Source organism: Camelus dromedarius, chromosome 10 (genome assembly GCF_036321535.1).
Source record: "Camelus dromedarius isolate mCamDro1 chromosome 10, mCamDro1.pat, whole genome shotgun sequence".
NCBI classification, from domain to species: Eukaryota; Metazoa; Chordata; class Mammalia; order Artiodactyla; family Camelidae; genus Camelus; species Camelus dromedarius.
In genome coordinates, this window is record NC_087445.1 from 78,586,710 (window position 1) to 78,599,886 (window position 13,177).

The window sequence follows — 13,177 nt, forward strand, 5'->3', positions numbered from 1 at the left end:
GAAACTGAGAGTGTGCAGAGGATTCCTGAGCCACGTGCGACTTTGTGGCGAGTGAGTAGTGAGTGAAAGTATGCAGGTAGGCATTCCGTATTCAATCTAACGCTCTAAAAGCTTATCTACTCAAGTGGCACCAAACCCTCTGCCCACCCGCAAGGCCCCGGAAGCAGCTGGAGGCTGCAGGGCTGTGGGCCTCCCCTGAGCTGGCGCACCCACCCCAGGAAGGGCCGTTGGCCTCCAGCTCTACGGAACCCTGGGCCACCCAGCCTTCACTCATGCTGTCCACTGCGTGCCTCCCACCCTCCCCAAACTTGGTGGCCCTGGATGTGCCAAGCTGGCACCTGTTTCTCTGTCCACAGGAGCCTCCAGGGTAGCCAGGCCCGGAGACCCAACAGCAGCTTGGCCACAGGGAGGGGGTGGCGCTGGCACTCCTGGAGATGACTGAGGCTGAGGCCAGCTGGTCCCGTGGTCACTTCTTGGCTTCCTGCGGTGGCCACACTGCCGACCACGTGCAGAGAATGGCTTGGGGAACAGGGCCCTGCTCTGCGTCCAGGAGGGGCAGAGACTGCTGGTGGTGGGGTGTCACTGCCCTCATCTCCCAACCCTGCCTGGCCCTGCAGGACCACATACCGGCCCCTGCAGCCATCTCGGGGACCTGCTCCTGCCCAGACCCCTTCCAGAGCCCCACCCCTAGACCTCTCACAGAGTGGGCCCTTGCTGGGGAGGCCTAGCGCCCCAGCCCCTCGGTCCCAGCTAGGGTGTGCAGGTGGCCACTCCAGCAACAACCTCACGCCAGCAGGCCTGGAAGCCTCTGGGCCCACGGAGGGAGCAGACGGCGCTGAGAGAGAACACCCACGCGGAAGCCGCAGCGGGGGATCAGGTTTAATGGTCACTCTAAGGGGTGTTGTACATTGTTCAGAGCCCTGGACAAGCCCCTGCCCTCCCTTGGTGAGGGCACAGCCAGGTTTCTCAGACTGGGCTCTGCAAAGGGGGGCCAGCCCCCAAGCCCCAGCTATGTACAAGAGAGAGCCCACTCCCAGCCCACCAGCTGCCAGCCCTTGGGCCCGGGCTGCGGGGGTCCAGCCCCACACTGCGCTGCACAGCAGGGCTCCTGCCTACCAGGGCCCAGCCCAGCCGGGCCCCCACCAAGACCCCAGACCTCTGCACTAGGCGAGGCCTCCAGACCTTGGCTGCCGAGAGCTGAGCTGGACAGCAGCCGGGAGCCAGGCAGGTGTGGGGGGAGCCGGGGAGCAGGTAGGGCCTGGCTCAACCCGGTGTCCCTGTGGGAGAAAGGCAGGCAAACCCTCCCTGCTGCTGCCCAGGCGCCCTGCCGGGTCGGCACAGCCAAGGTCAGAGAAGCAGGGTGGTAGGAGCAGTCCAAGCACAGACGATCAGGGACTCGGCCAGGGAGGAGCCAGGCCGGCAGACGGCGCCCCGGTGCTGGTGATCAGATACGGTAGGGCTGGGGAGCTGGGGCGGAGCGGGTCCTGAACACACGCTGAGCCAGGTGGTCTATGCCATGACTAGTAACATAGCCTTAACTAGTTAACTAGTAATGCTGCTTCCCTTTGAATTGTCTCGGGGGGAGGAGGGTAGAAAATTGCACTTATTTCTATGAACCTGCGGGGGAGCCACCCGATGCTGAGCCTCCAGACGAGGCCTAGACCCGGGCAACCCCAGGCCACGGAGCATCCACCAGCCGCGTTGGGCGAGGCTCCCCCGGGCCGAGGAGTCGTGGCCTCTGACCCGTGGCGCGTTGAGGACCAGACCCCTGGGAGGCAACCTGAGTGGCATCTGAGGTGCCCTGAAGTGGCCGTGAAGACCAGGACCCACGCACACGGGTGGCACAGAGCGGCCCAGCCCCAGGCGCCGGTCCGAGGAAGCGGCTGATGGCAGCCCTGCCCTCACAGAACGTCCTCAAAATCCAGCAGCTTGGAGTGCTGGCGGCTCTTCCACAGGCGGTACAGCCGGAAGTCAAAGTAGGTCTCGATCATCTGCTTCCCTGAGGCAGGAGGGGCGAGGCGGGGGGCTCAGGCCGCTGCCTCCCAAACCCTTTCCCTCGGCTTGGGGCCAGCCCAGAAACTCACCTTGGGCCGACAGCTCCAGGGGGGACTCGAAGGTGACCCTGTAAGGGGTCATGAGGGTCCTGAGGTTCTGGAACAGCTAGAAGGACAGGTGGGGCCGTGAGTTCAGGGCAGGGAAAGAGAGAGGGACTTGGGGTGGGTGGCTGGGGAGCAGGAGTCCCCCACCGCTGGCGAGGATCAAGCACAGGGGCTTTCTCTGGGAGGACTGAAAGGAGAGGGGAAGGGAGTCTGAACATAAGTGTCCTGTCAAGCCTTCCCATGGGCCCGGGGTCTGCACCTGAGGTGGGTTGGGGTCCCGGTACCTTCTCCCCGTTGGGGTTCCCCAGGATGTAGCAGCCCATGACGTGGATGACGTTCGGCTCCGGGTTCACCTTGCTCATCAAGCGGCTCAACCGCTTCCAGAAGCTGGTGGGGGAGGGGTGGTCACTGGAGCCTCCAGCCTAGGGTCCCAGGCACAAGGAGGGCACCCAGGAAGGCACTGTGGGGGCATGGCACACTGGCTCCACCCCCCCCCCCCAGCTCCACAGCGGCCCCTGCTCACTGGATCATGTCCTCCTCCTTCTCTACTTTGGCAAAGGTGGCCACCTTGTTCTTGAGCAGGTACAGGTGCCCTGGGCCACCCTGTAAGAGGCTGCAGTTAGCTGGTCCGACTGCACACGGGGGTGTCCAACCACTGCTCCCCACAACACATGCACACAAATGCACACATGTGAGCGTGCTCACACAGGGAAGAGGCATCCACGACCCCACCCCTGGGCGGGGAGGGGCTGAGCCCTACCTGACAGAAAATGAGCATCTTCCAGATCTTCGCCCCCTTGTGGTAGACATTCAACTTCTTCTCTATCTCCTCTGGGGGAGGCACAGTGTGAGTGCTGCCCCCAGTGCCCCTGCAGCCCACGTGCACCCCAGTCCCAGGAGCAGAAGGCAGTGGGGTCGGGGAACACATACCCAGAATGTCCTCGAAGGTCGCATGCTCATGGTCCTGGGACAGATGAAAGCCACAGCCACATAAGAACCCCTCTCAGGCACCGCGCGCACACACAAACACACACGCGCGCATGCGCGCGTTCACCAAGGCAGGGCAGGGCGGGCACTCACGTAGAGGATCGGGATGATGGAGGGGTCGTCCCTGCGGATGATGGTGGGGATGTACTCAGCTTTGGGCACTTTGGAGGAGATGAGCTGGGGGCGACAAGGGGACCTGCTCAGGGCCTGCCACCTCGAACCCACGGGCAGCAGGAGCCCCTGTGAGGTTGCCCCCGACTGCTAGGCAGCCTGCAACGGCTGCACCGGGCCTCACCATAACCTTGGGGGGCACAAAGCCCTCAGTGTCACAGGCTACAGCCTCCAGGCCCTTCTCCGTCTCCCAGTCCAGGTCCTCGAAGGCCTCGCCCAAGGTGCAATGCGAGCTCTGCAGGTCACTACCTGAAGGGCAGGATGGGTCACTAGGACTGCAGGCCAGCTGCAGCCCCTCCTGTCCCAGCTGCAGCCCCAGAGGTGGGTGATGGACAAAGCCATAAGCCATGTCCTGGAAGGTCTTCCGGGCCAGCAAGAAACCGGCAGTGGGTGAGAGAGCCAAGCCGGTGTCCCCACCAGCCCGGCCAGATTGGCCAATGCCACCAGCCAGGAGCTGCCCAACTGGAGGCTAGAGGGCCCTGGTGTGAGGCAGGTGGGAGCCAGGGTGCAAGTGGCAGCCCCAGCCAGGCGGACCGCGTGCCCGGGCGGAGGAGGAGCTGGGCACTGCAGCACCCGGGTCCCCGGGCCTCTGGCATGAGGGTGGCACACAGGCCAGGCAGCCAGCGGAGCCACAGCTCTCAGTTACCCCTGCCCAGAAAGTGGGGTGCGGGAGCGCCCCCTTAGACGGTAAACTGAGGCTCAGCGGAAGCGCAGAAGCCTAGCTGTCCTCTTGGCGGGCAAGCGGGGCTGATGGCCTAAAGGGGCCTCTGCGGGAGGAGGGCCGGCCTGGCCGGGCACCTACTGTCTCGGGAGTCGTGGGAAGTGTCGGCTTTCATGGGGGTGGGGTCGCTCCAGGACCGGCTGAAGCTCCGCTCGCGCCGCTCAGCGAACGCTGCAGTGAGAGCAGAACCCGTTAGGGCCGGGGCCTGTCTGGGGGCGGGGCCTGGTTGGGGCGGGGCCCACGGCCACTGGAGGTCCGCAGGGACGCAAGGTGGGCTGGCTAGGGGAGGCAGTGGGGATGCTGGAGGGTCTCCGCGGTCAGGGCAGTTGGAGGACACCAGTGTGGCGGGACGGGGTGGAGTGGGGGGGGACGGACGGCAGAAAGGCATTGGGCGTAGCCAGGGCGGGGCGGGGCCAGGGGCTGCAGCAAGTCTGCGGACGCGGGTCTGGGGCGCAGCGAGCACACGAAGCCCCAGCTGGCCAAGAGCAGCGTTGTCCACCCACCCACCTGCTCGCCCCCGGGTCTTACTCTGCGCCTTCACCCGCCGGCTGCCGACCATGCGCAGGTGTTTGCGGAAGTTCCTGCGGGTGGAAGCACAGGGGCTGGTGAGGGCCGAGAGGAGGTGGGCAGCGGCCCCTGTCTCCTTCGCTCCCCTCCCCACTGCTTGACAGCCACCGTCTCTGATATCACTCCTTTGCCTGAGGCATGCCCTCCCGCGCCCCTATGCTCTCCCACTGGCCCAAGGCTCACCCAGTCCCTCTTCTACTGAGACCCTGCCAGGGCCCCCCTCTCCTGGCAGGACAAAGACACACCACCAAGCCTGCTCCTGCCACGCCGCCCCACCCCATCCCAGGGCTGCTCCTCTGTGCAATCCGGTACCCTTCCTCTGCTGCCCACCCTTCCCTTCCCTTCCAGGCTTGGGCCCAGGCACTCTGAACCCTGCCAGCTTCCGTCCCCAGGTGGTCGGGGGCTCCTGCTTCCTGGCACAGTGGCCAGGGCAGCATAACTGCACCCCCCGAGGGGGATTTGGGGCCTGCAGATGCACCCTCCCTGCCACTGTGTCCCCAGGCCACCTCAGAGGCAGGTTTTCCTCACCCCAAACTTTATGCCCTGCCAAGGCCCAACATCCAAGACAGACAGACAAGCCTCCTGGCACATCCCCGAGGTAGGGACCGGGGAGGGTAAGCCTGGCTGCTGACCCCACAGCTCTGGGCTTCAAGGGTCAGAGGGAGGCACAGGTGGGCCAGCTGGCTGCAGTCCACCTGTCAATGTACCCCAAAACACAGGCCTGGGGGCCCAGGCCACAGGACCTCTCCTGCCTGTCGCGTCCCCAGAGCAGGGCCAGGCCAGTGGTCGCCACCGCCCTTCCCCCATCGGTCTGCCGGGCCGGGTGGGCCCAGGCGAGACCAGCACAGACAAGAGACGGACCCTGGTGGCGAGTGGCTGGCAGGCCCTACCTCTGGATTACAGACGCGGAATCATTCTCCCGTTTCCGGCGCTTCCTCTCCGCGTAGCCCCTGAACACCCTGGGAAACCGCCACGAGTCAGCACTGCCCTTGGCCGCAGGCAGGAGGGACAGAGACGTGGGGACAGAGGCGCGTGCACAGGGCCCAGCAGGGCATCCAGGACACCGGGCCAGGCAGAGGGTCCTGGCCTGCCTTGCCCTGTCCTCGGCCTGGCTCCCAGCAGGCCTGCTGCAGCCTCAGTGCGTGCTGGGACACAGCACGCCCTCACAGTCAAGGCCCAGCCCGGGTCCCTGGCCTGCCCGACCTTGTTGGGGCAGGAGAGCTCCCCAGGGACAACCACCGTGCCCTCAGGCTTGAGGTCCCACAGGGTACTTACGAGATGCTGGGGTCGTGGCAGGAAGGGGCAGCGTGAAAAAGAAGACACAGTGAGCAGAGGCCCTCCGCCCTCAGCCCTCCGCCCCTGCAGTTAGTCCCCTTCCTGTCACTGACTTGGGGCCCCTCCCGGTACTCTCAGCACCAGCGGGATTGTGGCTATGCTATGGGCCAGCCTTTGAAAGGACAACAGACACTGAGGTCACCGTGGCCCAGGCGCTGTGACCTGGTCAGGCTGCAGGGAGGCCTGACTGCCCCTCTGGTCCTGGAACCAGCAGCAAAGACAGCGGCCCCCATCCAGCCTGAAGGTGGTGGTGAGCTCCCGGGGGAGCAGGTGGGAGACACTGCGGCAAACTGCACCTCTCTGGAAGGAACCCCTTGACAGGCCACCCAGACGAGTGAAGATGAAAAAGAGTACATCCCCGGGGGCCTCCTAAGTTGTGATCGCTTGCTGTGCACATGGCCCACATGTAGGCTGCAGCCCCCAGCCAGGTCCCTGGAGGACAGAAGGGACAGACTGACTGAAGGGTCTGAGAAGGATAGGGGAGCTGGCTGGGAAGAGCAGCCAGCCCTGCCTTCCTCCAGCCCGACATCACTGCAGGCAGACCTGGCGGAACGTGGGCACGTGGGGCTGCTCAGACACAGCCACCAGCTGGGCTCAGAGGATGGGAGAGGGTCTAACAGTAGTTCCTGAGCCCCAGGGAGAGGCCCCCTGCCTCACATCAGACACAACTCACGCTTGCATAGTTGTGGTTGCTGTCTGGAAACTGAAGAGGTTTTCCTTGGGGAACCAGGTCCGGATGGGGGTGTCATCTGGAAGAGACACAGGAACAGTAACTAGAGTGGCCTGGAGGTCCCTGAAGTCTCTGCCCCAACCTGGCAGGGAGGGCAGGGCTTCTGCCACCGCAGCGCAGGGGAAGCACTGGAGCTCCCCAGCCCTGCCCCAGGCGGGGGAGGCCGGCACAATGCCACTGGGCCTGGGGCAACCGCTCAGCTGTTCAAACTGCAGCAGCTCAGTGGCTTCATGACGCTGGTCTTTGCTTAGCTCTTCCTCCACTGCCCACGGCTGATGAGTGTTCCTTTGAAGGCATAGCCTGCTCCAGGGTGCCCAGGGCTGACTTTGTCTCCCTCTGGGCACGAGGGCAGGGCAAGGACAATGGCTGCAGCCTCTCCTGGGGGCTCCAGGCCCTTCTCTGCAGCCCACTCTGGTGTCCACTCGGCCAGATCTTCTCTCCCTCAGACCCTCCTAGGAGGGTGAGGTAGAGACTGCCCACTCTTAGGGTTCTTACAACTGCTAGGCGGGGTGGGCCAAGTGCGGTTTACTCTGCCCTCTCACCCTGACCACTTCCCCACCCCTCGCTTGTGCTAATCAGAGGACTGCGGGCCGTGGAGGTGAACTGCCTGCACGCAGGGTCTGCGCCCTGCTGCCCAGTTGGGTTGCTGATTTGGAGGCTCAAGAGATCTCCTGGGAGGCTGCGGTGGCTCAGCTGGTTAGAATTTTGCTCTTCAGGGGATGACAACCTCAGAGCCAGAAGGTGTGGGGCTACACAGATGTCCCAACGGGCCTCCTCCTGACTCAGAGGCCTCCAGGGCTCCTCAGCCACCCTCCTGGGGAGTGCTAGCCAGGCCCCAGACACCTATGGGCCTCCCTTGATGAGTGGGAGCCCCACCTGGAGGGCCCCAGGGCAAGGACTATTCCCCAGGATTCCCCTAAGGCAGCCCTGTCTTTCAATTCAGCCAATGTTTTCTGTCTGTTCAACCCTTAAGATCTTCCCAGGCCCCCTCCTCGGAGAAGCACTCCTAGAATGACTTGGTGCTGGCAAGGCCAAAGCCAGCCGTGAGGCCTGACATGGACGTGGGACGTGGTGGAAGGGCTGCACCTGCATGCCATGACCTGGGCAGCCTGCACCCATCCAAGCCTCAGCCCAGCACGAGCGTCCCATGCCCTTGACAAGCCCCCTCACCGGACACACGGTCAACGCTGTACATCCTCTCCAGCTTCTTACGGCGGCTGGTGGCCTCAGGCAGAGGTGGCTGGTCCAGCCCAAAGGCCTGAGGGGAAGGGCTGGGGGCCAGCTGGGCACATCCGGGACATTCCTTGGAGCCCTGGCGGCTGCTCGCCCAGCTCTGGCAGGGCCTGCTGATGTCCTCACGGCTGCCGCCTGGGCTGGCACCCAGGGGCTGGCTGTGGTGGTGGGGGTGCCGCTCCCGCTGCCGCCGCCCCTTCACCACGGCCAGCTCGATCGCCTCAGCCTCTGGGCCAGGCAGCAGGGCTGGCTCTCCAGAGATGGTGTACACAAGGGGCTGCGGACCCTCACCGGCTGGCTTCCCACTAACGGCCTCCTCTGGGAGGCTGCCCTCATAGCGGCCGTTGGAGATGAGGGAGAGGCGGCGCTTGTTCTGGGGGGCCGGCTGCATCTCAGGGGACCCGTCGTGGCCAGAGTAGGCGTCAGCCAGCAGGTGGTCTAGGGGAGAGGCACCAGGTGAGCCAACAGCCTGCTGGCCCTGCCCTCCCAGTCTGCTGGTATTCTGAAGGCATGGAATGGAGACCCAGTGTGTGCCTAGTCCAGATGCGGGGGTGGGGGTGGGGGGCTAGGGCTGTTCCCAGCCCCACTGACCAAACCCTAGGCCCTGGTGACTTGAGAGGAGGTATTTCCGAGATGCGCACTCCCCCTAGAGGCTCACACCTCACTCCTATCTGGGCCGCAAGCCCCCCTTACATACGTGCGTGGGGGTGACAGGCTGTACTACCTGTAGGTGATGGGGGGCAGGAACAAGCAGGCCACCTCCCAGCCTGCCACCGCACCCGTGCACCCAGTGCCAATACCTCCCCTCCCCCCCACCAGCTGGCCCCGAGAGACAGTGGTGCCAGCCCTGGGGGTGCCAGGAGGCCTGTTGCTATGCCAACGGCCCAGGCTGGGTGGGTGCCATGGTGATGAGTGACTCGGAGCTCCTCCTGGGGCTCTGGGCCAGGGAGGGCAGGGGGCGTGAGGAAGCCAGCCCAGCAGGACAGCAGCTGCTTGCTGGCGCCCCACGGTGCGCAGGTGTTGGGCCTGGCCTGCACGTAAGACAGCATCCCTCCCCTAGGTGGAGGGGGCTATGTATGGACCCCGTCTTGGCACCACCTTACGTGCTCCTACCTGCACCGTTTCGGTTCTCAGGGTGACTCTGGGACAGGTACTCGCCAAACGCTCGGGCTGCTCTGATGGGTGGACAGCGAGGTGCGCCCTCAGTGCACAAGACCCCCACCCAGGCGTCCCCATCCCCACCCAGGCCCTAGGCGCCAGCAAGGGAGGGCTGCGGGTCACAGACGGCAAGCACTCCCATCCCACCCCCAGAAAGCCCAGGGCTGTAAGGCCGCGGTTCCAAGGACCCTTGGGTCTCCGTGCACTTTGGCGGGACCTCCAGGCGGGGGCTCAGGCCTCTTACCGTCCAGCCTCTGCCGCCCAATGTGTGTGTGGGGGGGTCGTGAGGTCGGGCAGCTCGCCCATCTCAGCCTCAAGGAGGGGAGCCGCACGGAGGTGGGGGCGGGGCGCCGGGGAGGACGCCGCGGGGACGGGGACGGGGGCGGCGCTGGTCCTGGCGGTCAACCCGCTGCACTCACCGCACTTTGGCCGCCACAGAGGACATGGCCTCGCTCCTCAGCGCCCTCCTCCGGGAGGCGACAGCGCCCATGGTCGAGGCGGCGGCGCATCCCCTGGCCTCAGAGCGCGCCCCGCGCCCGCCGCCTCCGTCGGGGAACCCGCGCCACGCCGGGGCTTGGGCTCGGGCTCGGGCTCGGGCTCGGGCTCGGGTTCGGGTTCGGGTTCGGGACCCGCATGGCCGCGCCGGGCCCTCCGCACGTCCCGCAGCACCGGACAGCGCCGCCCGGCCCGCGGGTGGCGCTCCGCCCCCCGCAACGTCAGGCCGGGGCGGGGCTCGACGGGGCCGTCCACCATGACGTGGATGACAGGGCCCGGGAGACCCCGCCCCGTGACGTCATGCCGGGGTGGGGCTCAGAGGGGGACAGGCTGAAGCCCCGCCCACCACTCCGGCCGCGGGCAAGGAACGGGGCCAGGGGCCGGGCTAGGCGGCTGGGGCGGGACCACCTGGCTCTCCGCCCACTCACCGCTGCCTCTGGAGCTGGCAAACCGACGCCAGTGGTCAACTGACCACGAAGCTCTAGGCTCTGGAGTCTCCTTGCCCCTTGCAGACCCACGTGCCCTGCTCTGAAACCTGTGCGGATCGTGGGCCCCAAAGTCACAGGGCCGACAGGTATCCCTTTTTGTGCAAAAGGACTCCCCGCCGCTATTTAATGATCTAGAAAGTGAGGTGCAGGCGTCACATGTTAGGGAAGAACATTCTGTGTACCGAGTGGAAACAGTGCCTGAGCTCTTAGGAGGACCTCATCCTTAGTTTGGGCGACCCCAGCTCCATCCCAGACCCTGGATGCCCTGCCTGTCTGGCCTGGAGTCGTTGGCCTGGGGCCCCCACACGGTGACCCCGCAGGCGGGCAGGCAGCACACGCCCACCGCGGGCTCAGGGCTGTGGCCCCTGCAGTGGGCCAGTAATGGGGGCCAGGCTGCCCCCTGGCTTCAGTCGGGCCCGTCTGGGTACTGCCCTCTTTCACAGATACCTTGGCGCAGGTACGACGTGTCCCACACAATCACATCTACCTTTATTGACAGGCTAAGCAGAAGCGTCGGGGGCTCGGACATCTCAGAGTCCCTCCAGGACTGCTGTGTGTGCAGGGCTTGTCTGGACCCAGTGCATCCCCAGGAGCGGCCAGTGCGGAGAGGCCCCAGATACTCCAACACCAGCCTGGCTCCCCGCTCGGGAGAAGCTGGGTGCACTGGACGGTGGGACCCTGGGCCCCAGCGGGGTCTCCCTGGCAGGCTGTGGAAGAGCTGTGGGAGCTGGGCCTCGAGACCGACCCACAGGACACGCTGGTTTCCGGACGCATCCAAGAGCAGGCCTCTACCCATCTTGGTCGAAGAGCCAGGGGGATGAGGAGTCCTGGGATGGTTTGGGGGAAGCCAGTATGGGGTGCCGGTGCCGGAGTGAGGGCTCGTCCTCCTGGAAGTAAACCACACACGGTCAAGGTCAAAGTAGGGTTAAGTCTGGAGGGCTGAGCCCAGGCTGGGATTCTCTGGCCCTGGGCTGCAGGGCAGCAGGAAGGGAGCCATTGGCCTGCTTTGCGGCCCTCAGAGCTGGTCTGGCCGAGGGGTGCAGGGTGTCTGAGCAGCTCACCGAGTCAGAGCCCAAGTCGGTAGGAGCACTCTGGAAGTCAGCGTATGCATCCTGGGGGCCATCCAGAAGCTCCTCCTCATACTCGGTCTGGTAGTCAGACTCGTCTGGGTGGAGGGCAGGGCCATGCTGGTCTTCTCAGAGGGCAGGGACCATGACACAGGGGCACAGGTCCCCACATGCAACCAACAGGTCCAGGGGCTGCCAGAGGGAGCTTGGTGGCCAGGACGGCTTGTTGGGGGTATCAAGGGGGAGCAGGGGACGCTGCCACCATCACCCTTAGCTGTGTGGGCATGTCCTAGGGTCCAACTCACCATCAACAGTGGCTACCTTGGCAGGCTCGATCCGTGACACAATCTCAGCCAGGTCCGTGAAGGAGGCGTTGGGGCAGGTGAGGATCTGGGGGCCAAGGCAGAGGAGATATCTGGCCAAGCTGCTGACCACAGCCCCACCCTCTCTGTGGTCTAGTTCTAGAGTGGGGGCGGGGTGGGGGCCAAGGCATGGACAGTGGGCACTGTCTTCTCCCACAGGAGCCTTTCAAGGGTTGAGCACCAGAGGTGGGCAAAGAGAGGGTTTTGCTGGGCAGAGGTCAGGACACAGCCCCCCAGTCCTCTTCACTGCCCTCGCCCTTGTCTTCTGTCCCAGGGGGCGGAGGGGTGGCGCCCACAGGCCCAAGCAGGTGAGAGGGTGTGCCGAGGGGCTGCGGCTGCAGGGAGCCTGCACCTCTCCCATATGGGGCAGTGGAGGCCGAGTCACGGTGGGGAAGGAGCACCCAGCCTGGCTCACGTCGCACGGCTTCATCCTGCTGGTCCCCTGCCGGTCCTGCAGCATCTTCTCCAGCACGCCGCTCCGGCCCCAGATGTCAAACACTGTCCGCCCGTGCTGGTAGCCCACTTCCTGCACGCACAGTGGGCACCCCATGACCTCTCAGGTGTGTGAGCAGGGAGCCCTGGGGGAGGCGGCAGCTGGGACACTCACACAGATCTCGTCGAACTTGCCGAAGTCCAGGGTGCCATAGCCATCGATGGGGGGGCGCAGGTACTCGCAATAGTCACTGCTCTTCACCATCTCCAGCTGCCGGACACAGCACACATAGGCCAGGCGCGTCTGGATCTCCGCCATGTTCAACACCTGCTATGTCATGGCCACTGAGCACAGCTGTCCTGTCCCCACGTGGCCATGGGTGGAGCCACTGTGTCTGGAGCCCTGGCCCCCTCCTGCCCCTCCCCACTCCCAAGTGGGGTCTATCTATCTCTGCTAGAACTGAGGGAAGGCTGGGTGCCCAGCCAGGAGTTCTGGGGCCTTGAGGCCTGTCCCCTTCCCGAAAGCTGGTCCCAGGTGGGCAGGGACGGTGAGTGAGTGCCCACAGCCCCACTGGACCTGGAGCCTGGAAAGGGCTACCCCCCTCACTGCCCATCTCAGGGTCTCAGGGTCTCAGGGACACGGGCACCAGGGTGTGACGAGGAGTGGGTGGGTACATGGGGCTGTGCCCCGACCTTGACTTTCGTGGCCAAAGGATTCCAGCGCTTCCACAGCAGCCACCACCCAGAGAGCGCGTCCCCATAGTTGGTGAGATCCGTCTCGTCCTGGCTGCCCACATCGATGGCAATCACCACCTTTGCGCCCATTGACCTGGCCACATCCGCTGGGGAGGAGACGGCCTTGGTTACCACTGGGGACAGGTACACAGAGCCCCAGATGGGACCAGGGCTGGGGAATGGGGGCAGAGTAGGGGAGGACAGGGATGAAGTGGAGGTGGGGGCAGAGCCTGCCTGAGAGAACCTGAGGAGGGAGCTGGGGGTTGGGAAGTGAGGGAGGTCAGGAGGGTGGTCTCCTCTCCACAGTCACCAGGGCTTGTGGAAGGGCAGCCAGTGAACAGAGCTGTCCAGCAGGTGACAGGTGTGCCCCAGGAGGGGCCTCACCCGGAGCAAATACGACACCTGCAGGCTGTTAGTTCTGACTGTGTGCAGACGGGGCATAATTGCTCCGCTCCTCTCTTGGCCCGGTTCTAAGCACTGCTGAGCCGACAAACGGAGCCATATGCCGGGAGCATGTGGTGCTGCGCATGTGCGTGCGTGGGCCTGGATTCCCTGTCATGCAGGAGCGGGGCGCTGAGACAGGGCCAGGGGGCAGGC

General features: G+C 65.1%; 2 protein-coding genes across 22 annotated transcripts in view; both read right to left on the reverse strand.

Moving 5' to 3' along the window:
• Positions 1 to 858: 858 nt before the first annotated feature.
• NSMF (NMDA receptor synaptonuclear signaling and neuronal migration factor) lies at positions 859 to 9,692 on the reverse strand. Of its 9 annotated transcripts, none has more exons than XM_064490827.1 (15): positions 9,421 to 9,692; positions 8,957 to 9,018; positions 7,781 to 8,281; positions 6,554 to 6,629; positions 5,436 to 5,504; positions 4,486 to 4,559; positions 4,056 to 4,149; positions 3,382 to 3,502; positions 3,180 to 3,263; positions 3,030 to 3,063; positions 2,860 to 2,930; positions 2,623 to 2,702; positions 2,359 to 2,486; positions 2,085 to 2,160; positions 859 to 1,999 (listed from the first exon to the last, which is right to left on the reverse strand). In XM_064490827.1, the coding sequence occupies exons 1-15, from the start codon at positions 9,489 to 9,491 to the stop codon at positions 1,972 to 1,974; spliced, it is 1,569 nt and encodes a 522-aa protein (XP_064346897.1). In that variant the 5' UTR covers positions 9,492 to 9,692; the 3' UTR covers positions 859 to 1,971. The 9 variants fall into 9 exon arrangements, with proteins under 9 accessions (XP_064346897.1, XP_031306927.1, XP_064346895.1 ...); XM_031451067.2 differs by having other exon boundaries at positions 2,384 to 2,486; positions 3,382 to 3,506; positions 4,060 to 4,149; positions 4,507 to 4,559; positions 9,421 to 9,689; XM_064490825.1 differs by having other exon boundaries at positions 2,384 to 2,486; positions 9,421 to 9,688.
• Positions 9,693 to 10,456: 764 nt separating this feature from the next.
• PNPLA7 (patatin like phospholipase domain containing 7) overlaps positions 10,457 to 13,177 on the reverse strand; it is a 57,785-nt gene continuing 55,064 nt past the window's right edge. For 7 of the 13 annotated variants that reach the window (XM_064490815.1, XM_064490818.1, XM_064490813.1 and 4 more), the window contains 6 exons: positions 12,539 to 12,714; positions 12,021 to 12,173; positions 11,829 to 11,939; positions 11,357 to 11,441; positions 11,046 to 11,176; positions 10,457 to 10,871 (listed from right to left, as the gene is read on the reverse strand). In XM_064490815.1, the coding sequence (XP_064346885.1) occupies positions 10,773 to 10,871; positions 11,046 to 11,176; positions 11,357 to 11,441; positions 11,829 to 11,939; positions 12,021 to 12,173; positions 12,539 to 12,714 (755 nt within the window). In that variant the 3' untranslated portion in view covers positions 10,457 to 10,772. The other 6 variants (XM_064490820.1, XM_064490819.1, XM_064490817.1 and 3 more) reach the window with 5 other exon arrangements.

What these genes read in the sequence shown, in the direction of transcription:
- NSMF (XM_064490825.1), bottom strand. Translation starts at nt 9,491, where the DNA reads ATGGGCGCTGTCGCCTCCCGGAGGAGGGCGCTGAGGAGCGAGGCCATG. An exon ending in TGAGAACCGAAACGGTGCAG is followed by an intron (nt 8,282 to 8,956) that starts GTAGGAGCACGT and finishes CCTCTCCCCTAG; the next exon opens with ACCACCTGCTGGCTGACGCC. An exon ending in GGAACCCCAACGGGGAGAAG is followed by an intron (nt 2,161 to 2,383) that starts GTACCGGGACCC and finishes CTGTCCTTCTAG; the next exon opens with CTGTTCCAGAACCTCAGGAC.